Genomic DNA, 21600 nt, shown 5'->3' with positions numbered 1-21600 from the left:
TTTAAAAAATTATTATAAAACAAAAATGAGGAATGGTGAAATTTACAGTTAACGCGGTCTTATAATTCGGTCATGAATTTAAAAAATTAACGTGGGCTAATATTTTTTTTATTGATTCTTTTTTTTAATTTCATTGTTCGAGATTAGTTTTTTTTTTAAAAAATTGACTTTGTGGTTTTTTGATTTTATTTATTGGGTTATCCCGATCTCATAACATGAGTCTCAGGTTTTTTAGATTAATCAGAGTTAACTCATCTCTTATTACTTATATTACATATTTATTATACTAACTTGGATTAATTTATATATATTTTTTTTTTACTTAATTTTGTCCTACCAAAGATTTTTTTTTTCATATTATCATCATTATTTGAAATGAATTTTGATTCGTTTACTACAATAGACTACTTTGTTTATCATCTAATTAAAACAAAACCAACATATTTTTATATAGTTAAGACTATAACTCGAGTAATAAATTTTTTTAAACATACTTGTTGTATCTGAACATTACTTTATATATATATATATATATATATATATATATATATATATATAAATGATACAACCCCATATATATATAAAATGATACAACCCCACATTATTGCTCGGACCCACATTTAGTTCAAACTAAAAAGGATTTGATACATGGAGGATATTAATATCTATTAAGCTGTAACTCCTTGGATTATTTTTTAAGAAAACAAAAAAATGGAAATGATTATTGATTGGCCTTCTTGTTTGCACATAGGCATGAATTGAATCTTGTAACTCGAAAACATGAATTGTGACTTTATAAACACTAAATTCCGGCCTGTGGTTGCAAAGCTCGGAAGCTCCCCTCTCACTTGATTATGTCTTTTCATGTTAAAAGTATGGATAGATGTTTCTGATCTTAGGTGCCAAACAATGTAAAGAGAAAATTCCCTTGTCCTCCATCATCCCGTTCACACACAATCTTGGTGAATTCTAAATAAAAACAACACAACCCATCAATCCCTCCTAAATCCTAAAAAAAATCTAAAATCTTGTAAAAATCAGCATATACTTTTGTTTTTAAACCTAAATCGGCTTTGCGAGTCCTTTTAAAACCGAATTAAAATTTTAAATTGATCTGCGACCTAATCAAAATTCTACAAAAAATACATTCATATTTTTTTCAAAAACAATTAAACTACTCGTAGCTCGGTAATCCTCGAGTTTGATTTAAAATCTATGATATATATACATGGATGGGAGAGAGAATCATTAAATAATATTCTTGATCCACTCCAAGAAGATTTGTTTTGGGAAGAAGAAATACACTTCCATTTCCAAGATTCACTAATGGATATTTGGTCGTGGTTAATCATAAATAATTCACATCTTACAATACATAGAAAGCCCTATTTTCGTGAAATCTATCTCACGTAAATTGCCTCAACAACACTTGGAAATTCTATCACTTGTATGATCTAATCATTTGAGATACTCCAGGATTCTGCTATATATATTCCATTATAATATCAATGATTTACGATGGCAAGCAAATCTAATCCACGAGTTAGCTAACATGACACCAAGCACATAGCTTCCATCACACACACCAAAAAAAAAAAAAAAAAAACATACAAACCCAATTGAAAAATAATTATAAATGCAATTGGAGAGAATTTTCCTTCAAATCCAAACACTCCCTTTTATATTATTTAATTTGGTTGATTTTCTTTCCATTTTTATAAGCAAAAAGTTAAAAATAAAAGTAGTACTAAAATAAGTATATATATGTTTTAAAAAATAATAAAAATTACACTAAACAATTAATAATAATGATAATAATATCGAAGAAAGTGAAGTTAACGCCAAGCAGAAGCGACAGTGAGGTTTTTTCCCTTCCAACCAAAACATACCCCACCGTTCTCTTCTTTAACAGTAAATCCTGGGTTAACTCGGTTTGTAAAACTCAATCTCGCTTTCATTGACTCAGCAACGATTTGACTCATTGGCTTCAACTCGAACCCTGCCATTCCCATCCGGGCCCGCCATTTCCCAAAGACTTCGCATCTTTCAATCCGGTCCCTGCCTTCGCAAGCAACCGAGTTTACTATCGTCCGACCCAGTCCCTCCTCGACCCTTGCTCGCTCTGAGCTATCCCTTTCCATTGTTGAGTCAATTGAGTCGAATAGCGCTCCGTAATACGAACATGATTCGTTCACGCGCGCCATGAAGGGGGCTGTATTGGTATTCACTTCTTGCTCCACTATTGTCACAACGCGCGGCCCCAACCCCTTCACGCGCCTCAAAAGTTCATCCCTTGGATTCTCTGTGGACACGCTCTCATCGGGCATTCTATACAACTTGAACGCAAAATTGACAGCCAAGGCCTCTTCCGGCTCGCACCCGAGGGACTCCCGAGACAACTCACTGAGTCTGCAACTCACAACGTTGAAACACAGACTTAGTCCTAATCGCTGAGCGAGTTGACTCAGCGTTTCACCAACTAGCCCCAACCTCTCCTTCTCCTCTCCACCATTGCTATCAGCAGCAACAGCTGTGATCTTAACAATGGCTGGCCTCAAATTTTGAAGCCCAGAGAGCGCGTGTAGAAGGTTCTTGTATTGCCCTCCTTCACCGATGTCAAAATCAACAACATGGAAGCCATTGCTGCAGCTATTCATCTCTCGGCCTTGCTCTCTTGTGGCCTCAATGATGGCAAGATTGGCAGCCATGAAACCAAGCTTGAAACAAGGTGACAAGTCATACAAGGACTGGGTTGCATCTACATGTTCCTTGTTGTACAACTCCCTTACAGAAGGTGTTTTTTCAGCAGAATTAACCCGAGATTTTAAAGCCATCAACATGTATTCCATCAATCTCTGTTCAGAATTCCCTCGTGGGTTCGCAACCTGACAGATACGAGACAAGATCTCAGGGTAAACATCAGTTTTACCTTCGTAAATTGCTGTTGCTGCTTCGATTATTGTCTGTTTCGAAACCGGCGTGGTGACTGTCGAAGATGAGGATGAAGATGATGAGGTGGGCGATGGAGAAATCGGATTATTACAAGAACTCATGAGATTCTGTATCGTCTCAGACCATTCACTGTTAGTGTTCGTTATAACACTTACATCGTCACCTTCTTGGTTGTCGTCATCGTCGTCTAAAAGCTGTTTTTCCAGTTCTTGAAGCTGATTCAGCATCTTTTTCTCCCGATCTTGGCCCATAACTACTCCGTTTCCTCCTCCGTTTTGGTTCTTTAACATATTCACATACGGCATCATGTTGTTGTTATTGTTGTTGATGACACCGTTAGAACTCATAAGATTCATGGGGCGCTGCTGCTGCTGCTGCTGTTGTTGGTGGGAGCGAAGTTGTTGAAGAAGAGGCAGACTATAACGTTGAGGCATTAAGTTAGGGAGTTGAGGAGACAAGTTGTTAACGGAGAAATCAATGGGAGAAAGTGTTGAAATCGGCGAAGTATTTTGTTGGAACAAATTGTTATTAATCCTCGGCTTTACAGACCGAAGGAGAAGGTTATTTAGGGCCGCTTGGTTTAGCAAGTTTTGCTGCGGCGGTGATTGAAAATCGGCAAGCGAGCGCTTGCCCATTAACGTTGGCGTGGTGGTGGTGGCTGCGGTGGTTGCGTTCATATTTGTGGGCAAGATTGCTCTATGTTGAGCGATCTGTTGATAATTATGAGAAGACAAATTTTGGTCAAGAAAGATTTGGTTGGTTCTGTAAGGATGCAATGATGATGGGTTATTTGAGAGGTTCATGGTGGGTAGAGATGATCTATTAGTGTAGAAATCTTGGAAACCACCACCGCCTCCTCCTCCTCCTCCACCACCACCGCTTGAAAACCCAGATGCCATTGGGGAGTTAGTGCTGAATTCTTCCAAGAATCCCTTTCTAGGGTTACAAAGAGAAACGCATGGACAGGTTAGTTTATGGAGAGAAATTGAAGAGAGTTTCTTCCTTTTTTTATCTTACGAGGTAGAAAGGATTCTTGATGAACAATATAAGGGAGAATGTTTACCGTTTGATTTGATCTGTTTTAAGAAAATCAACGGTGATTAATTATGTTATTACATAACCCTTTGATGTTGTTGTTCATGTGAAGTTATAACTCTTTTGTACTTGCTTGTTAGGACATTCATTATCCACGCGTTGTTATAAGTGCGTGATCTCCACTTTCACTAGCGACGATTGTCCTATTTTGAATCGATATGGAATAAACATATTTTTTTTCCCAATACGTGGATGTGAATGCATTATGCCTCTTCATATTACTAGAATTTTGTTTCACATGATCTTGATTTCGATGCAAATTTTGATCTAAAATTACTCTTTTTTAATTGAAAAAAAAATTATATGTATTTTATATAAACAAAATACAAAGATAATTATTCTTATTTTATTTATTTTATACATTTATAATTATAGTTATTAGATTTGATCTGGTAATAAACTTAATTCAAAATCTAGGTTATATGCTTGTCAGAGTAATTTGTAAGTAGACAAATAAACTTCGATCTACCCTAAAAAAGTTATTTTAAAGGAAAAAAACATGTTATTTTGAACCAGAATTAAAACAAAAATTTTTAGACTTTGAATAGTAATATGTTCATATAGGTTTGGTTGAGTCACAAGTTGACTTATCATGTTATTTGTATTTTATTGGGTCAATTTCAAATTAATTAATAAAAAAATTAATTTAAATCATATTTCAAACTTGTAAATTATCGAGTTGATTTACTGAATTAATCAAATATCACATCTAAATTTGTAATCGTCGTACTTTAATTTTCTAGATATCAGTTGTAAGTTCTTTTCTCTTTTTTTTTTTAATTCAAGTAATTGTAGATTTTTTTTTCACATCAATTCCTTTCCAAGATTAACTTCCTCATCATTTGTTTTTCATAATTTTTTTCAATAATTCTAAAAAAGAACAAAGAAAACCACCTCTAACCATATACATGTGCAGGTGATAAACATTGATGTCTGCAAAAAGTGATTTTCTAACTCAAAAATATCCAATTACTCTTTTATTTGAACACTTCATCCAGTATCTGACAAGCTTATGGGGTTTTGTAGAATTTGACCATCTAATCCAATAATTATGTGGACACGTGTCATGTCCAAAACTCCAAAGACCTGGAATACAAGGAGCGTGCACGCACGCTTTTAGCTAGGTACGTGAGGATAAACCTGAAACTTGTGTGGATGAGATGATCTTTTTTATACGAGAGGAGGCAGTGATCACCTGACAGGACAGTTACGAACTATTCTGAAAAGCCAAAGACAATAACCCCAAGAAATGCAATCCAGAACGGCAAGCGACAAGGACCTATCGGACACGTGTAACAGCGAAGAAGAACTTTGAGCTAAGTTTCGGTACCTGGGCCGTTAGTTTCAAATTTTCTCCCTTCGGGCCCCCCGGATTCGAAATTCCAGTAGCTGTTCCGTCTTGAAACCGGTTGCTTACTTACAGGTGTCGGTTTTACCAGTACTGAAAACATAAAAAAGCTGGCTGCAATGGCCAAGCCCTGGCCATAAAATTAAAATATTTTAAGGTCACAGCATATAAAAATATTGGAAACTTTATTAGTTTATGGTAAAAAGCTGTACATGGTACAAATTAGTAGTCCTTTGATACCTTTTTTTTTTCTTCAAATTAAAGTGATTTCTCTTTTGTTTTATGTTCAGAGGAAATTTCAATGTTGCCATCAATTTTGAAATTTCAAGAGTGAATGATTTTTATACAAATAAAACACAATTGTAAAACCCAATTTAAGGTTCAAATTCGTTGGATTATGGGATCAATTCATGGTTTAGATCGGTTTTATTTATGTGAATAAAATTATTAAAAACCTATATATAGATCAAATAGGTCAACATCTTGACTAATTTAATGAGAAATCAATTCAAGTTAAACTTTGAATTTTAAATTTTTCTTATTAAACCGTCAGTTTAATATCCAGAGTTAAATTAAACTTAATAATTATGATAAAACAAAACTTTACTTATATTTTAGGTTGATATATGGGTGATTTGTCAAATGTTATATATGTTATAATTGGGAATTAATCTAATTATTATAGTAAAGACGAAGGATTCATAAGATGCGAACGATTCTAATACATGTTTCTTGATTTTGTGATAAAAAAAACAAAAAAAAAACTAGTGGTTATTATAAATGAACTAGAAGATCATCGACAACTTAATTATATTAAAATAAAAAATAAAAATAATTATTTTAATTATTTTAAAAACATTTTTAAAATATAAAAACAAACCAATGTCATTAAAAATTGTCTTCTTGCCACAGTCTTTACTTCCAAGACAGAAACTTGGAGCAATCAACTGCTCCTGGCTTTATTTTTCTCTGTAGAGTAACGATAACGCCCTAGCAGCTTCATGGCAATAAATACAAATATTAATTGATTGACAAACAAGTAATTGAGCAGAGGAGATTAAAAGCTTGTTTAAGGAGAGTGGCAAAATATTTTGTAGCTTTCATGGCCCACTGCTTGCTTTTTCAGGCCATCTTCAATGCCAGAAAAACAAAACCTCTTAAATGCTCGGAAAGTATTTATTTACTTCGATAGAAATGAGTAAATGGTTTGCACGTGATATCTTCTGCATCAACACCAATTATTTCCTTTTAAGGATCCCAAATGAAAATTAATTCAATTTAATATATATATTTTTTTGTTAGTATGGTTATTTGGGCTAACTTACATGTATTTTGATTAATCTCACAAATTTTAAAACTAACAACAATATAAACCTTTAATAATCTTGAAATGATTTGAATCCGTGATTATTAAAAAGCAATTTTAATACTTGAATAGTTGAGTTGTCCCTTAAAGTTATTCAATCTAATATTTTATTTCATTCAATATCTATATAGATAATCAGGTGTTTTTCATCGACAAATTTGTGAGAATTTTAAATTCTGAAATTAATGACTATATAAATCTTTAATAACAACTCGAACTAGTAAATTCAAGAGTTACCCCTAAAATTATTCAATCTAATATTTTATTCCATTGAATCTATAGATTTTGTGACGACAAATCCGTGAGTAAATTGAATTTTGACGGAAATATAACTTAAACATATTTCTTCGGTGATTATCAATTTTCTTTTTCAACCCACTATCTACAACTTATTCGGTCAAATCTTACCGAGTCAGCACTAAGATTTTTTTTAGAACGAAACAATTTCTTTTTGATAAAAATAATGGCCATAATTGTTTCGATGACCCGCGAGAGCTAATTTTCCATGCAAAATGTTAAATGGGCAGCTTTTAATTGATTAACCAAGTAGTTAATCCAACATTGGGTAAATAACAATTCCATACATATGAAAAATGGTTTATCATTAATTAAAAAGTAAATGAAAAAGAGAATGTCAGCACCAAACGTGGTACAAATCATGTTTTATAAAAATTTAAATTTTTTGTATATTTTAAATCTTTTTAATATACTGATTTTAAAAATAATTTTTTAAAAATAAAAAATTATTATTTTAATATATTTTAACATAAAAAATACTTTAAAAAACAACTACATTTTCAAACCGCCATCGTAATTAGATGGCTTCTCCCTCTCTCCTGAGAATGACTAGTTAATTCAATGGAGGGATTAAGACACGCCCATCCTAGCTGTAGGGTGATCGACCACCTCTTGAAGTATTTAATTAAGCTTAATTAAAATGGTGGTCCTAATTAAGGGGATCCCCACCACTTCGATCTGTTTCGATATTTGGCTTTAAGATCAAGCCATTTATTTTCCATTTATTTTTTTTTAAGAAAAGGACCGATCGAGCCATCTCTAAATAGCTTTAGAGCATCGATCCATCTTATCTTTAGAATTAATAAATAAATAAATCTGTTTTGGAATTGGCACGATTAATTTATGAATTCAATGTGTCAAAAGAGCCACGTGGTGTGGCAATTATAGGGGTTAGGTTCTCCTCTAATTCAATGAACTTTTTTTAACTTAAATTTCTTTGTAAATTTTATATTTTTTTAATCAAGAATTCACAGTTAATTAAGATAAAAATGTTTACATAAATTATTATCATGGTTATAAAAATTGATTTAATAAACTCAAATTTATAACTCATCAAACCTAATCCAAATCCAACTTTATCAACTTAAATTATTTAAAAAAAATAAAAAGAAATTATTTTAAATTTTAAATCAAACCCTACAACCATGAATATTACTGCTGTTATTAATAATATTTTTCTTTTCTTAAAACTTAGAAGTATTTGAAAGGAAAAAAAAATCAAAATCTCCACAAAGGCTATATTCTTGTCAACTACTCATGCATGTTACCATATTTCAACATTTTGCTACACTGAGTCATTTTGAACAAAAAAGGATAGACTCGGTCTTTGAATAACTCAAATTCTGAGTTGAATCCGATGATCACGATTATTGCTACCATTATTAATGATGTTTTTCTTGTATTCTTAAAACTTACACATATTTGGAAAAAAAAAAATTCAAAATCTTGACAAAGGTTATGTTCTTGTCAATTACTCGTGCACGTACCATATTTCAACATCTTGCTCCGCTGGGTCATTTAGTTGACCCGTTTGACCCCGGAACCCTTCATGCTCGGAGGAGGTGAGAGTTAGGTCAACCATGGTCATAAAAAATGTTGAGTATATTCTGAATTTTATATTTGTTTTTGTCAAATCGTTGACTTTCTAATGGCTTGCACTAAAACCAATTCAGCAGCCATTAAATCTTGACATTTCATGACAGGGTTGCGTGTGGGCAAACCCTTTTCTAAGAAATTGGTCGGCAAACTAAAGCATCCAAAAAATACTATCGCCTTTTTACCATCTTTTTTTTTCTTGAAAAAGAATCAGACGCTTTGCAACCTGTCCAGACACTTTGCCTTGCCTAACTCACCTTCCTTGCACCATATATCTTGATCGCCGACTCATGGATTGAGTCAAATGCAAGGGGAACATGGCTGAATACATTACATTGTGCCATGAAAGTTGAGTATTCTATCGAATAATTATTTTCCATACATATCCTGAGACTTGCGTGGATTTTGGGTTGCCCAATATGACAATTTCACCGTCTTCTTTATCGATCTTCATTTTTTATATTTTATTTAATAGATGATAAATTATATTAATTTACACGAGCACTTCTTTTAAAATCACCTAAATTTAACGAAAGAACTGTGGAATAAATGTTTTTTTTTTTATCATGAAAAAGAAAGCTTATATATCAATTGAGAATAAATCTTTTATTCAAATATATGATTTTAAGTAGTTTGATTATATATATATATATATATATATATATATATATATATATATATATATATATATATATATATATGAAACCTTACCGATGAAAACCGGCCGTCGATATTTTATCGAGAATTGTCAAACAATTACCACCTATGCTATAATTACTGACGAAATATTCCGTTGGTGTTTACTATTATTATTACCGATGGAATATATATGTCGACATTTGACAGAGTTCTGAAACATTTACCGCCATGCCATCAAATTCCAAACCCATAAAGTTAAAAAATATATAGATGATTGAGATTAAATCTTTTATTGATATGATTTTAGGGATTGCCTCTCTTATAGCAATCTTGCATACCATCATGGCCCTTAAATCACGATACATGGTTTTTCTTTTGTTTCGTCAATCATGGAGCCCTGATTAGACAATTTATATCCGAATCATTGATGTGTTTATGAGAAAAAATCCCACAAAATAGTTTGTATTAAATTCAAATAATAAATTCACTTACCATGTAAACACGTAAAAGATCACGTAATTTGAAGCCAATGCTCGATCACATGATACCTTGTCGTTTACCAAGCTTTCAGAGGTGTCATGCATGACCACACATCTAGGTTAAATTCGGTGGAAGCCTCATAGGAGCATGACCGAACCCTTTGTTCTTGACCTCTTGTTGGCTCCAGAGAAAGCTAGCACCCGCAAGATTATTCTACCTAACTACAACTTGCACAGTGCATTAATGCACAATATCGAGAACACTTCTCCTCATGATTTGCGCCCCCCACCTCCACCTAATAAACAGCTAATCACATACACACAGAGGCCTATCGAGGCATCTCTACACCCTCTACTTTAACTAGACACTGAAAGTTGGTGGAGACTGCCTAACAGAAATCGAATCACTCCTAACGCACGCTATTCGAAGAAAAACTCATCTTTTTATCGGTTTTAATTTCATATTATCTTATCTCTTGACTTTTCAATAGAGATTAATTAATCTCTGTGAAAACACTCGGTGAAAAATATGTTCTTTTTGCTAAAACAAAAGTAGAGGGTTTAAATGGAAATATTTATATATGGATGGAAGACTTTGAAAATGATTAAAAGTTTTTAATTGGTAGTTTTATGAAGCTTACGATGTAAGAAAATATATTTAATGATAAGGTTGAGACTGTTTACATAATTGGATTATATTTCCAAAATTTTACATTATTTTTATACTTTAAGGTTTGATTTCCACGACGGTAAATAAATTTGTTATTCATTATATTATTCCGCCCTCGAATTAATGAACAAACTATTAGAATTTCCTTTTTCATAAACATATTAAAGAAATGTTTAAAAATGTGATTTTATTGTGCTTTGTGTTTTTGAATTGTTTTAAAATATTACTAATAAAAATATTTTTTATATATATTAAAAAATATTTTTTATTATGTTTCCAGATAAACTCGCAAAATAATATTTTTTTGATAAAAAAACACAGGTATACCACTGATCCGGCTATAGAATCTTATTTAAATTTTGATCAGAAGAAATCTACATTTGTTGAGTGAAAAATGGTTTTTTTTTTAAACTAACCGGATAAAACCAAGAAAAGTAACTATTTGTGGGGCCATTGATTGAGTATTTGGGAGTTAACCGGGGATAGCCGGTTCACAAATGGAATCCACCAACGCCGACTGGAAGTGATATTTTATTAACAAGGGATTTGATGAGGAGGCAACGCGCTTCTCGAAATGCGGACGCGCGCACGCAATCGATGCCACACGAAATCAACACTCCCATAAAACCTGCTTGCTCGCTTGTTTTTCTAGACTTTTTCGAGCCTGGCGAGTTTCATGTTTCTTTTTTTTAAAAAAAGAATTTTAGGGTTATTGACTATTCCTATTATGAAAGTTTATTTAGAAATATGGGTGTGATTATTTTTTAAAATATTTTTTATTTAAAATAAATTAAAATAATATTTTTTTTATTTTAAAAAAATTATTTTTAAAATCAGCGCATTAAAATAATTTAAAAATAACAAAAAATATTAATTTGAAGTAAAGAAAAAAATAAAAAATTTTCAAATTTTTTTCAAAAAGGCTTTTGAAATATAAAAACAAAAGCATTTGTAGCAAAAAATAGTTTTTCTTTCTTACTTGGAATACAAGCACATGATAAATTTCTTTCATATTTCTTTTTAAGTAGTTAGAAAGGGTAATGTGAAGAGCAAGATTACTTATTATTGCTAGAGTCAAACTTGTACGTTATGCTAGCTGCGAAAGCAAGCCATTGCTCTTGTAAATATACATATTGGTCAATAAGCAATTGCTCTCTTTTATATATATATATATATATATATATATATATATATATGCACGCGCGCGCGCATGGTTTAAAATGAATGAGCTAGTGTACGTAATAACAAAAAACGAATGGATTAACCATTTAGGAGTTGGTTCAATGGTAAGAGTTTGGGACCAAGAAGTTTGCTTTCTCTGTGGTTTTAGGTTCGAGTCATGTGGTTACTCATATGATGGCTACTGAAGGCTTACATGGTAATTGGATTAGTCGAGGTGCGCGCAAACTGACCCGGACACCCACGTTAAACTAAAAAAAAAAAAGAATGGATTAAAGCTTAAAATCAAGCAATTGCTCTTGTAAATTAATATACATATTGAATAAACTATTAATCAAAGAGGTTAACTGAGAACTAATTTCTGTCTGCTAAGAGCGAAAATGGGGAGGCTTACGTTATTCAGTGTTGAAAACGTGTCTAGATATTTTGCGCCATTAAGAAGGATGCCTAGGGTTTGCATGCATGCATTCTAGAATCTAGAGTGTAGATCGATGGTGACGAGCTAGGGTTGGTCCAAAACGTTTTCCCACTTGGCCAGATTGATCATCAAGGGCTAAGTATCTGTTTATGGCTGACTGAAGGAGAAGTTGTCTGCTTGTTTTCAGGATTAAATTAAGGTTTAGGGACCAAATTAAAATACATTCAATATTATGCAATACCGGTGAAGGTTTCAAGGGAACCCGGCTTGTGATGCAGAGATTCAACGTTTTCACGTGGGATTGGGGTAAATATTGATGGAAGATACCCAAAGCTTGAGGGCCTTGATCGTAATTGATTTTAATATTAATTAATATATGATAAGACGCTTAGACTAAATCTACATATATAATGTATTGGATCTAATTAGGATTGAAATTATGGACTGGGATTCTTGGTGGTCTTTTTATTTATTTATAATATTTGAGTGTTTTCGTGGAAGCTCTTGTACACTTATTCATCATGATTTAATTAATGATGAGGAAACAGTGTCGATGAAGTGTTAAAATAGAAGTATTTATAGAATTGGGTTTTTCTGTGGTTGAATTATATATTAGTTAAGTTTCTTTCATGTTAAGGTAAAAAATTTTAATAGTAAAGTACTCAGCAACTTTATAGAGAAAAAGAAATGAATATATTTAAAAAAACTTTAAATTCTAAGATTTAGATTATTCTTGTGTTTAATCTGTATTTTTTTAATGTAAAAAAAACTTATCATTTACTTGATAGTTCAAGAGATATTTATAATTTCTGGATCTTGTTTTTTTCTTGGGTTAATGAATTGAAGAGTAATTTTCATCATGATAATATTTACAAGGAACACAATATCTTTTACATAAGTATTAATAAAAAATAATATCTCTTATATAAATATTAATTGGTATTAATAATGAATGATATCTCTTACTTAAGCATTAATGATTATTAATAAAAAACAATTAATGACTCAACATATGTTTTTAACATATTATTTGAGAGCTGGGCTCAAGTCGTGTGTCCAAACCCATAAAAAAAATACTACGGTGCCTAACATATAAGCTTGAGTTTGTGCCCAGCACCTAGGCTCGGGAGTTCTTGTTTGGATAAAAATAATAAATATTTTTTAAATTAATTTAATCAGGTTTTATACATGTTTAGTATCATCAATCATACAAGTTAGGAAACTGTTTTAAAATGGAATTTACCCGGGTCAGGTTTTGATTTAATTTGATTTAATCAATTTAATAAGTATTTTGCTGCTTTTCATGGTTGAGTAGACTTTGTGAGTTGTGACTGCAATTTTTTTTTTTTTGGATCTGCAGAATATATCAAGTCCTTGTTTGGTGCAGCTCTTCGGTTCCCCTCCCAGGTGGGACCAATTCCTCGAATTGATTATTTGTGTCCAAATTATGTAAAAATATATGATCAAGAGTACATCACTAATAAATAAAATAAAAAAATATGTTTATATTTAGAGAATTAATAAATCTATCTTTAGAGGCTTGACGTAGCTGTAAACAAGTTAATTTATTCTTCTATATTCTATGTTATTATTATTATTATTATTATCATTATTATTATTATTATTATTATTATTATCCAGGATTCTAAAAGAAATTATTGACAAGAAATTCAAGATAGTTAACATGAAAGATGATTTAAAATACATTTTTTTTATTGATAATTAAGTATATTTTTTAATCATTATATATCAATTAAAGCTTAATTTCTATAAGATTTTTATTTAATATACTCAAAATAATAATTTCTATAAGATTTTAGCAAACATCATCCATGCACGATAACCACGATGAAAAATATGGTATATAAACCATCTAGATAGTGGTTTAATAGTAAGAATTTGTAATTAAAAAATTTGCTTTCTCTGTGGTCTCATGTTCGAGCCATGTGATTACTCATATGATAACCACTGAAAACTTACATAGTCGTCAACTTCAAGATCTGTGGGATTAGTTGAGGTGCGCGCAAACTGATTTAAACACTAACGTTAAACTAAAAAAAAATATATAGTATATAAAAACTTACATAGTTGTCAACTTTAGGATCTGTGGGATTAGTCGAGGTGCGCGCAAACTGATTTAAACACTAACGTTAAATTAAAAAAAATATATAGTATATAAAATTATAAATAATATTTTTAAAAAATAAATATTCCAGGAGAAACATGTGGAGACTGGAAAGTGAACACTTGGAATCCTGAGCACCATTTAGCTGTCATCTGATCATCAGATTCAGTCTTTCAGACGGTTTGCTGCCGTTACCCGTTCCATCACCAACCTTCTCTGCTCAAATCCAATCTAACACTCCAATTTTTATTTTTATTTTTATTTTATTTTTAATATGAAAAGCCAACAAAACTTTTCTTCTACTCTTGTCCGTACACCTTAAAAACGATGCCCTCGAAGCGTATAGCATGTGAAGAGAACTAGAGAAGAGACTTCTGGCTTTCGTCTAGGCAATTGTTAAAAAAACAGAAAAAAAGTAAAAGAAGCGGTGACTTTTCTCACGACACATATTATTTAATGGTGTTTTGTCTTCTTCGATTATTTTTTTCTAATTTATATTTTAATTTTTAATTTTATAATTCAACATTTTATATATATATATATATATATATATATGAGAGAGAGAGAGAGAGAGAGAGAGAGAGAGAGAGAGAGAGAGATGTGTAATTCTTTTCAATTTATTTTCTATAAGTTCATTTTAGTTTCATGATCTAAATTACAGGTTTGATCAGTTAGCTCGAATCTTTATTTTTTATAGTTGATTTTTTTTTTCAATTTCATCATTCAATAATGAGTTAATTGAGAATCAGGCTTTGCAATTTGTTTTTTTATGAAATTATCTTAATTTTATAGCTAAAATCATGGGTTTAACAAGTTAATCCAAGTTGACTCAAGTTGTTTTTGGAGAATGAACTTTATAATTTGTTTTAATATGTTTTTATTGGGTTATCTTGATTTCATGAATTAAGTTATGAGTTTGGCTGGTTGATTTCATAACATTGAATTTATTGCAAAATTGAGTTTTATAGTTAGTTTTGATTTGTTTTTTACAGTGTTGTCATGGTCTCGTGACCAGACATATGAATTGACAGGTTAACTCAAGTTGACCTTAATCGATCTAATATGTTGCATCTCAATATTTATATAAATGAATCATTTTGAATATTTATTTTGAGTAAACTACGTTTTAACAGCCATCTGTATTGCTTTTAAACCCATTAAGATGATTAGATCACATCAAATCAATACTCGTACGATTAAAAAGATTTTTCACTGGAAAAATATTAGTAACGCCCAAATATTTTTTTTATGTTGAAAATATTTGACCTGATCCATAGTACAGTGCGATCCAATGACCTACTATTACATAAAAGACATAATATATGCTTCATGTCGTAGTTTCAGGTGTTTTTTAAAAATTCTCTGTAAGGTATAGATAAATTAATTTCTAATATATTTTAAAGTGAACTTCAATTAGAATCTCACTCTAAATATCATTACGAAGGCTGACATTTCTAAATTTTATTGTGCTTTGAATCTTAATAGAGGATTTTAAGCGATTCAATATTCTCGTGTTGAGAATATATTAAGAAAAAGATTGAATATATCTATGAATTAAAGTAATAGATATTGCAGCAACCAATCAAATTATTTCAATTCTCATGAATAATTTAGTTGCATAAAATAAGAACACTACAGAAGAACTTTATAAGAAAAGTGATTTCACTTTTGTTGACTGGTTGCTGCCGGTGACAGTAAGAGAGGTTTATCTTCCAAACTGTGGTGCGGTGCCGTATCTTTTTACAAGAAACCAAAACGACTTTTGGCCCTTTCTCCAAACTTGACGAGACGGGGGCCGTTAGCGGATCAGAACCGTTAGATTTGCCCAAAAGATTTGGTCAGGCACACGTGTGCACTGGTCACTGGATGGTTTGTTTATTTATTTATATATATAATAGTCAGGCCCACGTGAATCTTACATTGCTGGCTAAAAGCTGGAAACAATCTTGCTGCAGTTGAAAATTGATATCGTAAAACAGGATTAAATTCAGTGTCGGATCAATGTTAAATGATTTTTTTTAAAATAAAATAATATTATTTTAATAAAATAATTGACTTTATAATTTACAAATTAATCTAGTAATTCAATAATTCAAATTCTTTTTAAATTAATTTTTATAAACCCTCTCGTTAAAGAATACATATAAATAATATTTATCATTTTATCATTTAATATATATAAATACTTTAAATATATATTAACTATTTTATTTTTTATTGATTAATTAATAATAATAGATAATAAATACCCATTAAATATTCAAAACCCCATTAATAATTTATATATATTTAGATTTTTTACCTAATAAAAAAAAATCTGAACAGTAGACACCCATCAACATCCCTGGTTGTCATGCATGCCAGCCCTTCACCGAGGAAAGTAGCATTCAATGAAACTTCCTCTCAGCCGACAGTGCAGGTTCATTTCTCTCCGGAGGGGATTTCTTTCCGAGGGAGATCTAGTCCAAATTGATTAATTTATTGCCCGTGTAGAGAGTCCAATATTAAACTCCGGTCTTTAGCTAAGCATCCTTTTATGATCCTTTAACATGACTGCCACCAGCATGACCAGTTGAAGCGCAGCAACTAGGTCCAAAGCATGAGTCACAGTGGGTCACCATCTCAAGCGGCGGTCAATTTATCGCCGCTGCCGGGCGACCATTCTTTGAAGGGAATCAAGGGATCAATTCTTCATAATCTTTGAACATTCATTCACAATTTAAGTCACAGACCAGATAATGATGATATGATATGTAGCATGTGCTGACAGGCAACAGCAAATGATGATAGTGCAAGTCCTCGTCAGTCGTCGGCAGATTTATTTAAAGATAGATCATCCATAATCAGTTTGATATTATTTACAAGAAATCCTGTTTTCGGAACCTTTCTTTAGATTTTAAACAAAAGATCTTCCATCAAAGCCAAATCATTGTAGATTTGGCATGAAGAAAAATTTATTATTGAAAAAGCACTTCAAAATACACTAAGAACATCTGATCACGTAGTGTAGTATATTTTGGTGTAGTTATCAAATTTAAGTTTGCTGAAAACATCCATCTAGAAATCTACCAACCCAGGACATGGTTTGGGCTAGTTTTGATTTCAAACCGGTTTGAAAATTGACTCAAGTGTCCATGACATGGACAAATCCGAGTGATATCTGAGTTGGTCTATTAACTCATAAGTTAACCCGTCCATCTTGTGACTGTGACTCAAGCTTTGGATTATAACTATGCCAGATATTCAATCAAAATAGATTTTTTGAACGAGAACAAGAACATGAATATAACAAGCCACTTCACAAACCCTAGATATAATTTTGTAAAATGTAGAAGATGAAACTAACCAACGTCAGCAATTTACATTGCATATATGTTTGTGTATAACATAGAGGAAGCACAGACACCAAACTAGTTCATGAATTAACGATATGATGCCAATTCTTTCATAACAAGCATTTTCACAGTACACAAAATATAATGCATTCAACGAATAAGCCTGTGGGAGATGCGGATGGCCTCCAAATCCAAGCTTTTGCAGCTAGAGTTGCAGCTATCAAGCATCCATAGTAAAACATTTCTAGTACTCCACACAGTTCGGTGTTGGTAAGGGATAAAATTAATTTTCCTTGGCCAGGTCAGCCACAGCTTCTGACTCTATTGAGCCGGAAGAGGAAACAAGTCGCTCAACAGGGATTTTTGACACGTCGCGACGAACTCCGATATCAGAAACGAGCCGGCTGACACAATACATCCCATATCCCACAGCTGCCAGGCCGCTAAAGCTGGTTGTTAGAAATCGAAGTGGTGAAGAAACAATAGCACTAGTAGCAGCTAAGAAGGAAGCAGCCTGCCCACTTCGACCAACACTGAGGCTTGTCATCACGAGCAAGCCTGTCTTGCAGTAGATTGCAAAATCCTCACAGTTGTTCTTGAAAATGTGATATCCACCAAAACCATTTAGCAAGAGGAAAGAAGCACGGTGAAGGACATCTTCTGGTGGGTCGGGTTTGGCAAGGGTGCAGGTGCCACCTCGTGGTTTAGCAATGAAGAGAGCTGGAGAGACATCATACTCAAAGAGGTAGAGATAGCCACCTGATAGAAAACAATCGATGCAGGATGAGATGACACCATCAAGCCTTGATTGATCTCCACATTTTGGGCACGGATTATCTGAAGGACGAGAAGGAGACAAGCTGAAAATAAGACGGTCTAACACAGTTCCTGTGCCAATTTCTTGGCCTGATCCCCGAGTGAAGTGTATCACCTTTTCATCACCAAAGTATATGCCTAATTTCATTTGAGGATCTGATTAGAAAAGCATGTTGAAAATGCTAACATCATATCCAAAACTCAGAAATGCACATAAACACAAGCTTCATCTTGAGCGTATAAACCAGAATTTTATAGCTCAGATTTCAACCAGGATAAATTGCGATACACAATTAATAAGTTTAGATGTATTGATGAGTCGAGGAGAGAACAGATTGAGAATGCAAGAAATATGATAGCCATCAATGAAGCAACTCTAGAACTGGAAAGTAAATAATCTACATGAGTTAAACTTCAACTTTCACATGATCTCCTATAGAAAAGAGCCACTCCTCCTATCTCCCTCCCCCTCTCACTGAACATAAACAATCACAGAGTCCTTTTTCACGTGAATTCAAAAATGCAAGACCTAAAACTTAAATTCAGTTGGTACTAAGCCAACTTTTGGATTTTATTTCTTCTAAGGCTTGCATATTATAATGATTTTATTCTAGATGGCGTGGATTGGTAATATGATTCAAAATAATAATAATTCGCGAGCACTCAATGATGTGAAAACTGCACAAACTATAGAGTGGAGGAAATGTTACCAAATTTCAGGAATAGCCATATAATATTGTTGGCAACCACAAAAATGTATCCTGTCCTAAAGGAACATTGAAATAAGACAGCAATGGTATGGATGGTGAACAAGTTATTCTTGTAAAGGCAAATTTTACAAAATAGATGCTACCAATGCCAGTAGAATTTCTAACAAAGGAGCCAAGCCTATTCAAACTTTTAAAGGTCTTTCCTTGATGTAGTACCAAAAACAACTAAAACAACCTCACAAACAAGAAAACTGTTGGTTTTAGCAAACAGAATTCATAAAATACACAAGAATCGTGCTATGCCACACAGAGGTTTTCACACTAATCCAATCACTCCCTGTCCAGGATACAAAAGAAAAGAGACTCCATGGATAAAAGAAAGTTGAGAGAGCAGCTCCTTGATGACTGACAAAACAGAGAATATACAAGAGCAAAAAAATGTGTGGAGAAACAAACAATATTTCAGTGACTGAAGATGCTTCTTCTGCGATTAACCATCTCTCAACCCCCTTGTGCCTATTAGCCATCATCTTACCACTCAAACTTAAAATAATTCCGCCCAACAGATTCTGAACTTTAAAAACATAGTGATATGCAGTAGATTAGCACTTAGCAGGCCCAATTACCAATGTTTCTGAGAAAATAACTTAATTAAAACCCTACGTTTCCAATTCCATCCCATAATTCTAACCCTGTAATTGTGTTTACAAATTTTAAATCCAAAAGTTCTTATGCTACATCTTAACTACTTCGACAAATTCCCGAATTGTTTTCAATGAAACTCCGTAAACAGCCATCTAACCATGATTGATTAACATACGAGCTAAACTTTTTCTTATAATAAGTAGCAGTGTAAAACTTTAACACAAACAGCAAGAATTTAACGTTTGATTTGATTTATTCAAAGAAATGATGTCTACCCACCATGAAAGTAAGATAGACATCTAAGACCTTAACCATCTCCCAGCCCCATTTTACCCTATTAGCCACCACCCTACCACTCAACCATAAATGACCCTGCTCCCCAAAAGATTCTGAACTTAAAAAACAATACTCACTAGATTAGCACTTAACCAAAGCTCTGTTTTTTTAAATTCCATTCCATATTTCTATCCCTATAATTGTTTCGCAAGTTTTAAATTCGGAAGTTCCTACGCCAGCAGATATTACAATCATTTCCAATGAAACTCCATAAATAGGTATCTAACTATGATTAATTAAAAAATATTACAATCACTTCCTGTAACAGCCAGCAGTATAAAACTCCGACACCAAAAAGCATCACATAAAAAGTAAAAAAAAAATAATGTTTGGTCAATTCAAAGATATAATCTCTACCCACCAATTCAATTGCACCTAAAGGAATAAACCCCCCCATTTTATGCCCATTACTCCATCAAAAAGTCCCAACCTCGCGTTCACAGGCTACTAATCCTGCTCTCAAAAGGTCAAAAAGCAATGGCCATCCTAAAAACACAGCAAAGCATCATCTTCGCAAATTTGAATCCATCCAAAACACTGCTCTCCAATATCAAAAACCAATGAGAAAAACCAAATGAAAAGGAAAAAAACAAGCCAAGATATCAACTTGCCAACAAATTTAATCCCGCTAGGTACCCAAAACACCAATCACACAACACCAAAAAACGAATAAAAAGAGAGAGAGACAGACCGTGATGGGCATATAGGTAAGCGTTTTTCCACGAGTAGATATGATCCCCTGGCCTTAACACATCTCTCTTGATACTATTCGAAAGAAGTCCCATTGCAATTTGCTTGCTTTTGCTCTGCTTCCTTAGCCTCTACGCTACGCAGTTCCCATGGGATATTTTTGCTTTCTAACTTTCCAGTTCGAGTCTTGCTATATTAATGAAAGTTAGTTTGGAATCTGCCCTTTTAGTTTTGGGACAAGTACAACTTAATGCCCAAATTATATGTTCATAGCAGATCGGTCCTTAAAAGCCTGTATGGGATTGTTACAGTGATCGAAGTAAAAGTTAAAAGTATTTTTTATTTAAAAATATATTAAAATAATATTTTTTATTTTTAAAAAATTATTTTTCACATCAACATATTAAAACACGAATTAAAAACATAAAAAATTTTATTTTATATAAAATTTATTTTTTAAATTTTAAAAAAACCGCATTCCAAACATCCTTTAAATATCTCTGGTTTCTCTCTATGCAAATCAAATTATTTTTCCAATTATATGGTCCGTAAAGAGAACCATTAACTTGAAAAGATGTCTTTTGATTATCATTTATTTTTGTAATTCAACTCAATAATTTCTTCATTTAAGGAAAAAAGTATATCTGCATGCACAGTCAACAATCAATAATTTTTTCAAGAAAAAAATTCATTCTTAAAAATTGGCTTTACAAATTTTTTAATAAACAATAATGTCTTATATAACAAGGATTCTATTATAATCATGATAGAGCTTTATTACGTAATATTTATATTAGATAAATAATTTATACAAAAAAAGGGTTTGAAAACTAAATCATATACACATAATCATTATTTTCAAGCTTATTATTATTAATAAAACTAAAACACATGGGTGGACATT

At 32.3% G+C, this 21600-nt stretch overlaps 2 protein-coding genes across 2 annotated transcripts; both read right to left on the bottom strand.

The window, feature by feature from the left end:
* Positions 1-1742: 1742 nt before the first annotated feature.
* Positions 1743-4020, bottom strand: LOC133671312 (scarecrow-like protein 8). The gene has a single exon (XM_062092031.1). The coding sequence runs from the start codon at positions 3849-3851 to the stop codon at positions 1836-1838; it is 2016 nt and encodes a 671-aa protein (XP_061948015.1). The 5' UTR covers positions 3852-4020; the 3' UTR covers positions 1743-1835.
* A 13480-nt stretch (positions 4021-17500) lies between these two features.
* Positions 17501-20883, bottom strand: LOC133670630 (protein LEAD-SENSITIVE 1-like). The gene is made up of 2 exons (XM_062091170.1): positions 20698-20883; positions 17501-18453 (listed from the first exon to the last, which is right to left on the bottom strand). Exons 1-2 carry the CDS (start codon positions 20789-20791, stop codon positions 17783-17785), a joined length of 765 nt encoding a protein of 254 aa, XP_061947154.1. The 5' UTR covers positions 20792-20883; the 3' UTR covers positions 17501-17782.
* Positions 20884-21600: the final 717 nt, after the last annotated feature.

The sequence above is a fragment of the Populus nigra genome, chromosome 13 (assembly GCF_951802175.1).
Source record: "Populus nigra chromosome 13, ddPopNigr1.1, whole genome shotgun sequence".
NCBI lineage: Eukaryota > Viridiplantae > Streptophyta > Magnoliopsida > Malpighiales > Salicaceae > Populus > Populus nigra.
The sequence above is the reverse complement of the archived record's forward strand: the minus strand, read 5'-3'. Positions and strand labels throughout refer to the sequence as shown.

Excerpts from the sequence above, each read along its gene's own strand:
- LOC133671312 (XM_062092031.1), bottom strand. The coding sequence starts at position 3,851 with ATGGCATCTGGGTTTTCAAGCGGTGGTGGTGGAGGAGGAGGAGGAGGC.
- LOC133670630 (XM_062091170.1), bottom strand. The coding sequence starts at position 20,791 with ATGGGACTTCTTTCGAATAGTATCAAGAGAGATGTGTTAAGGCCAGGG. Across the intron at positions 18,454-20,697 it reads TTACCTATATGCCCATCACG|GCATATACTTTGGTGATGAA; the intron begins GTCTGTCTCTCT and ends AAATGAAATTAG.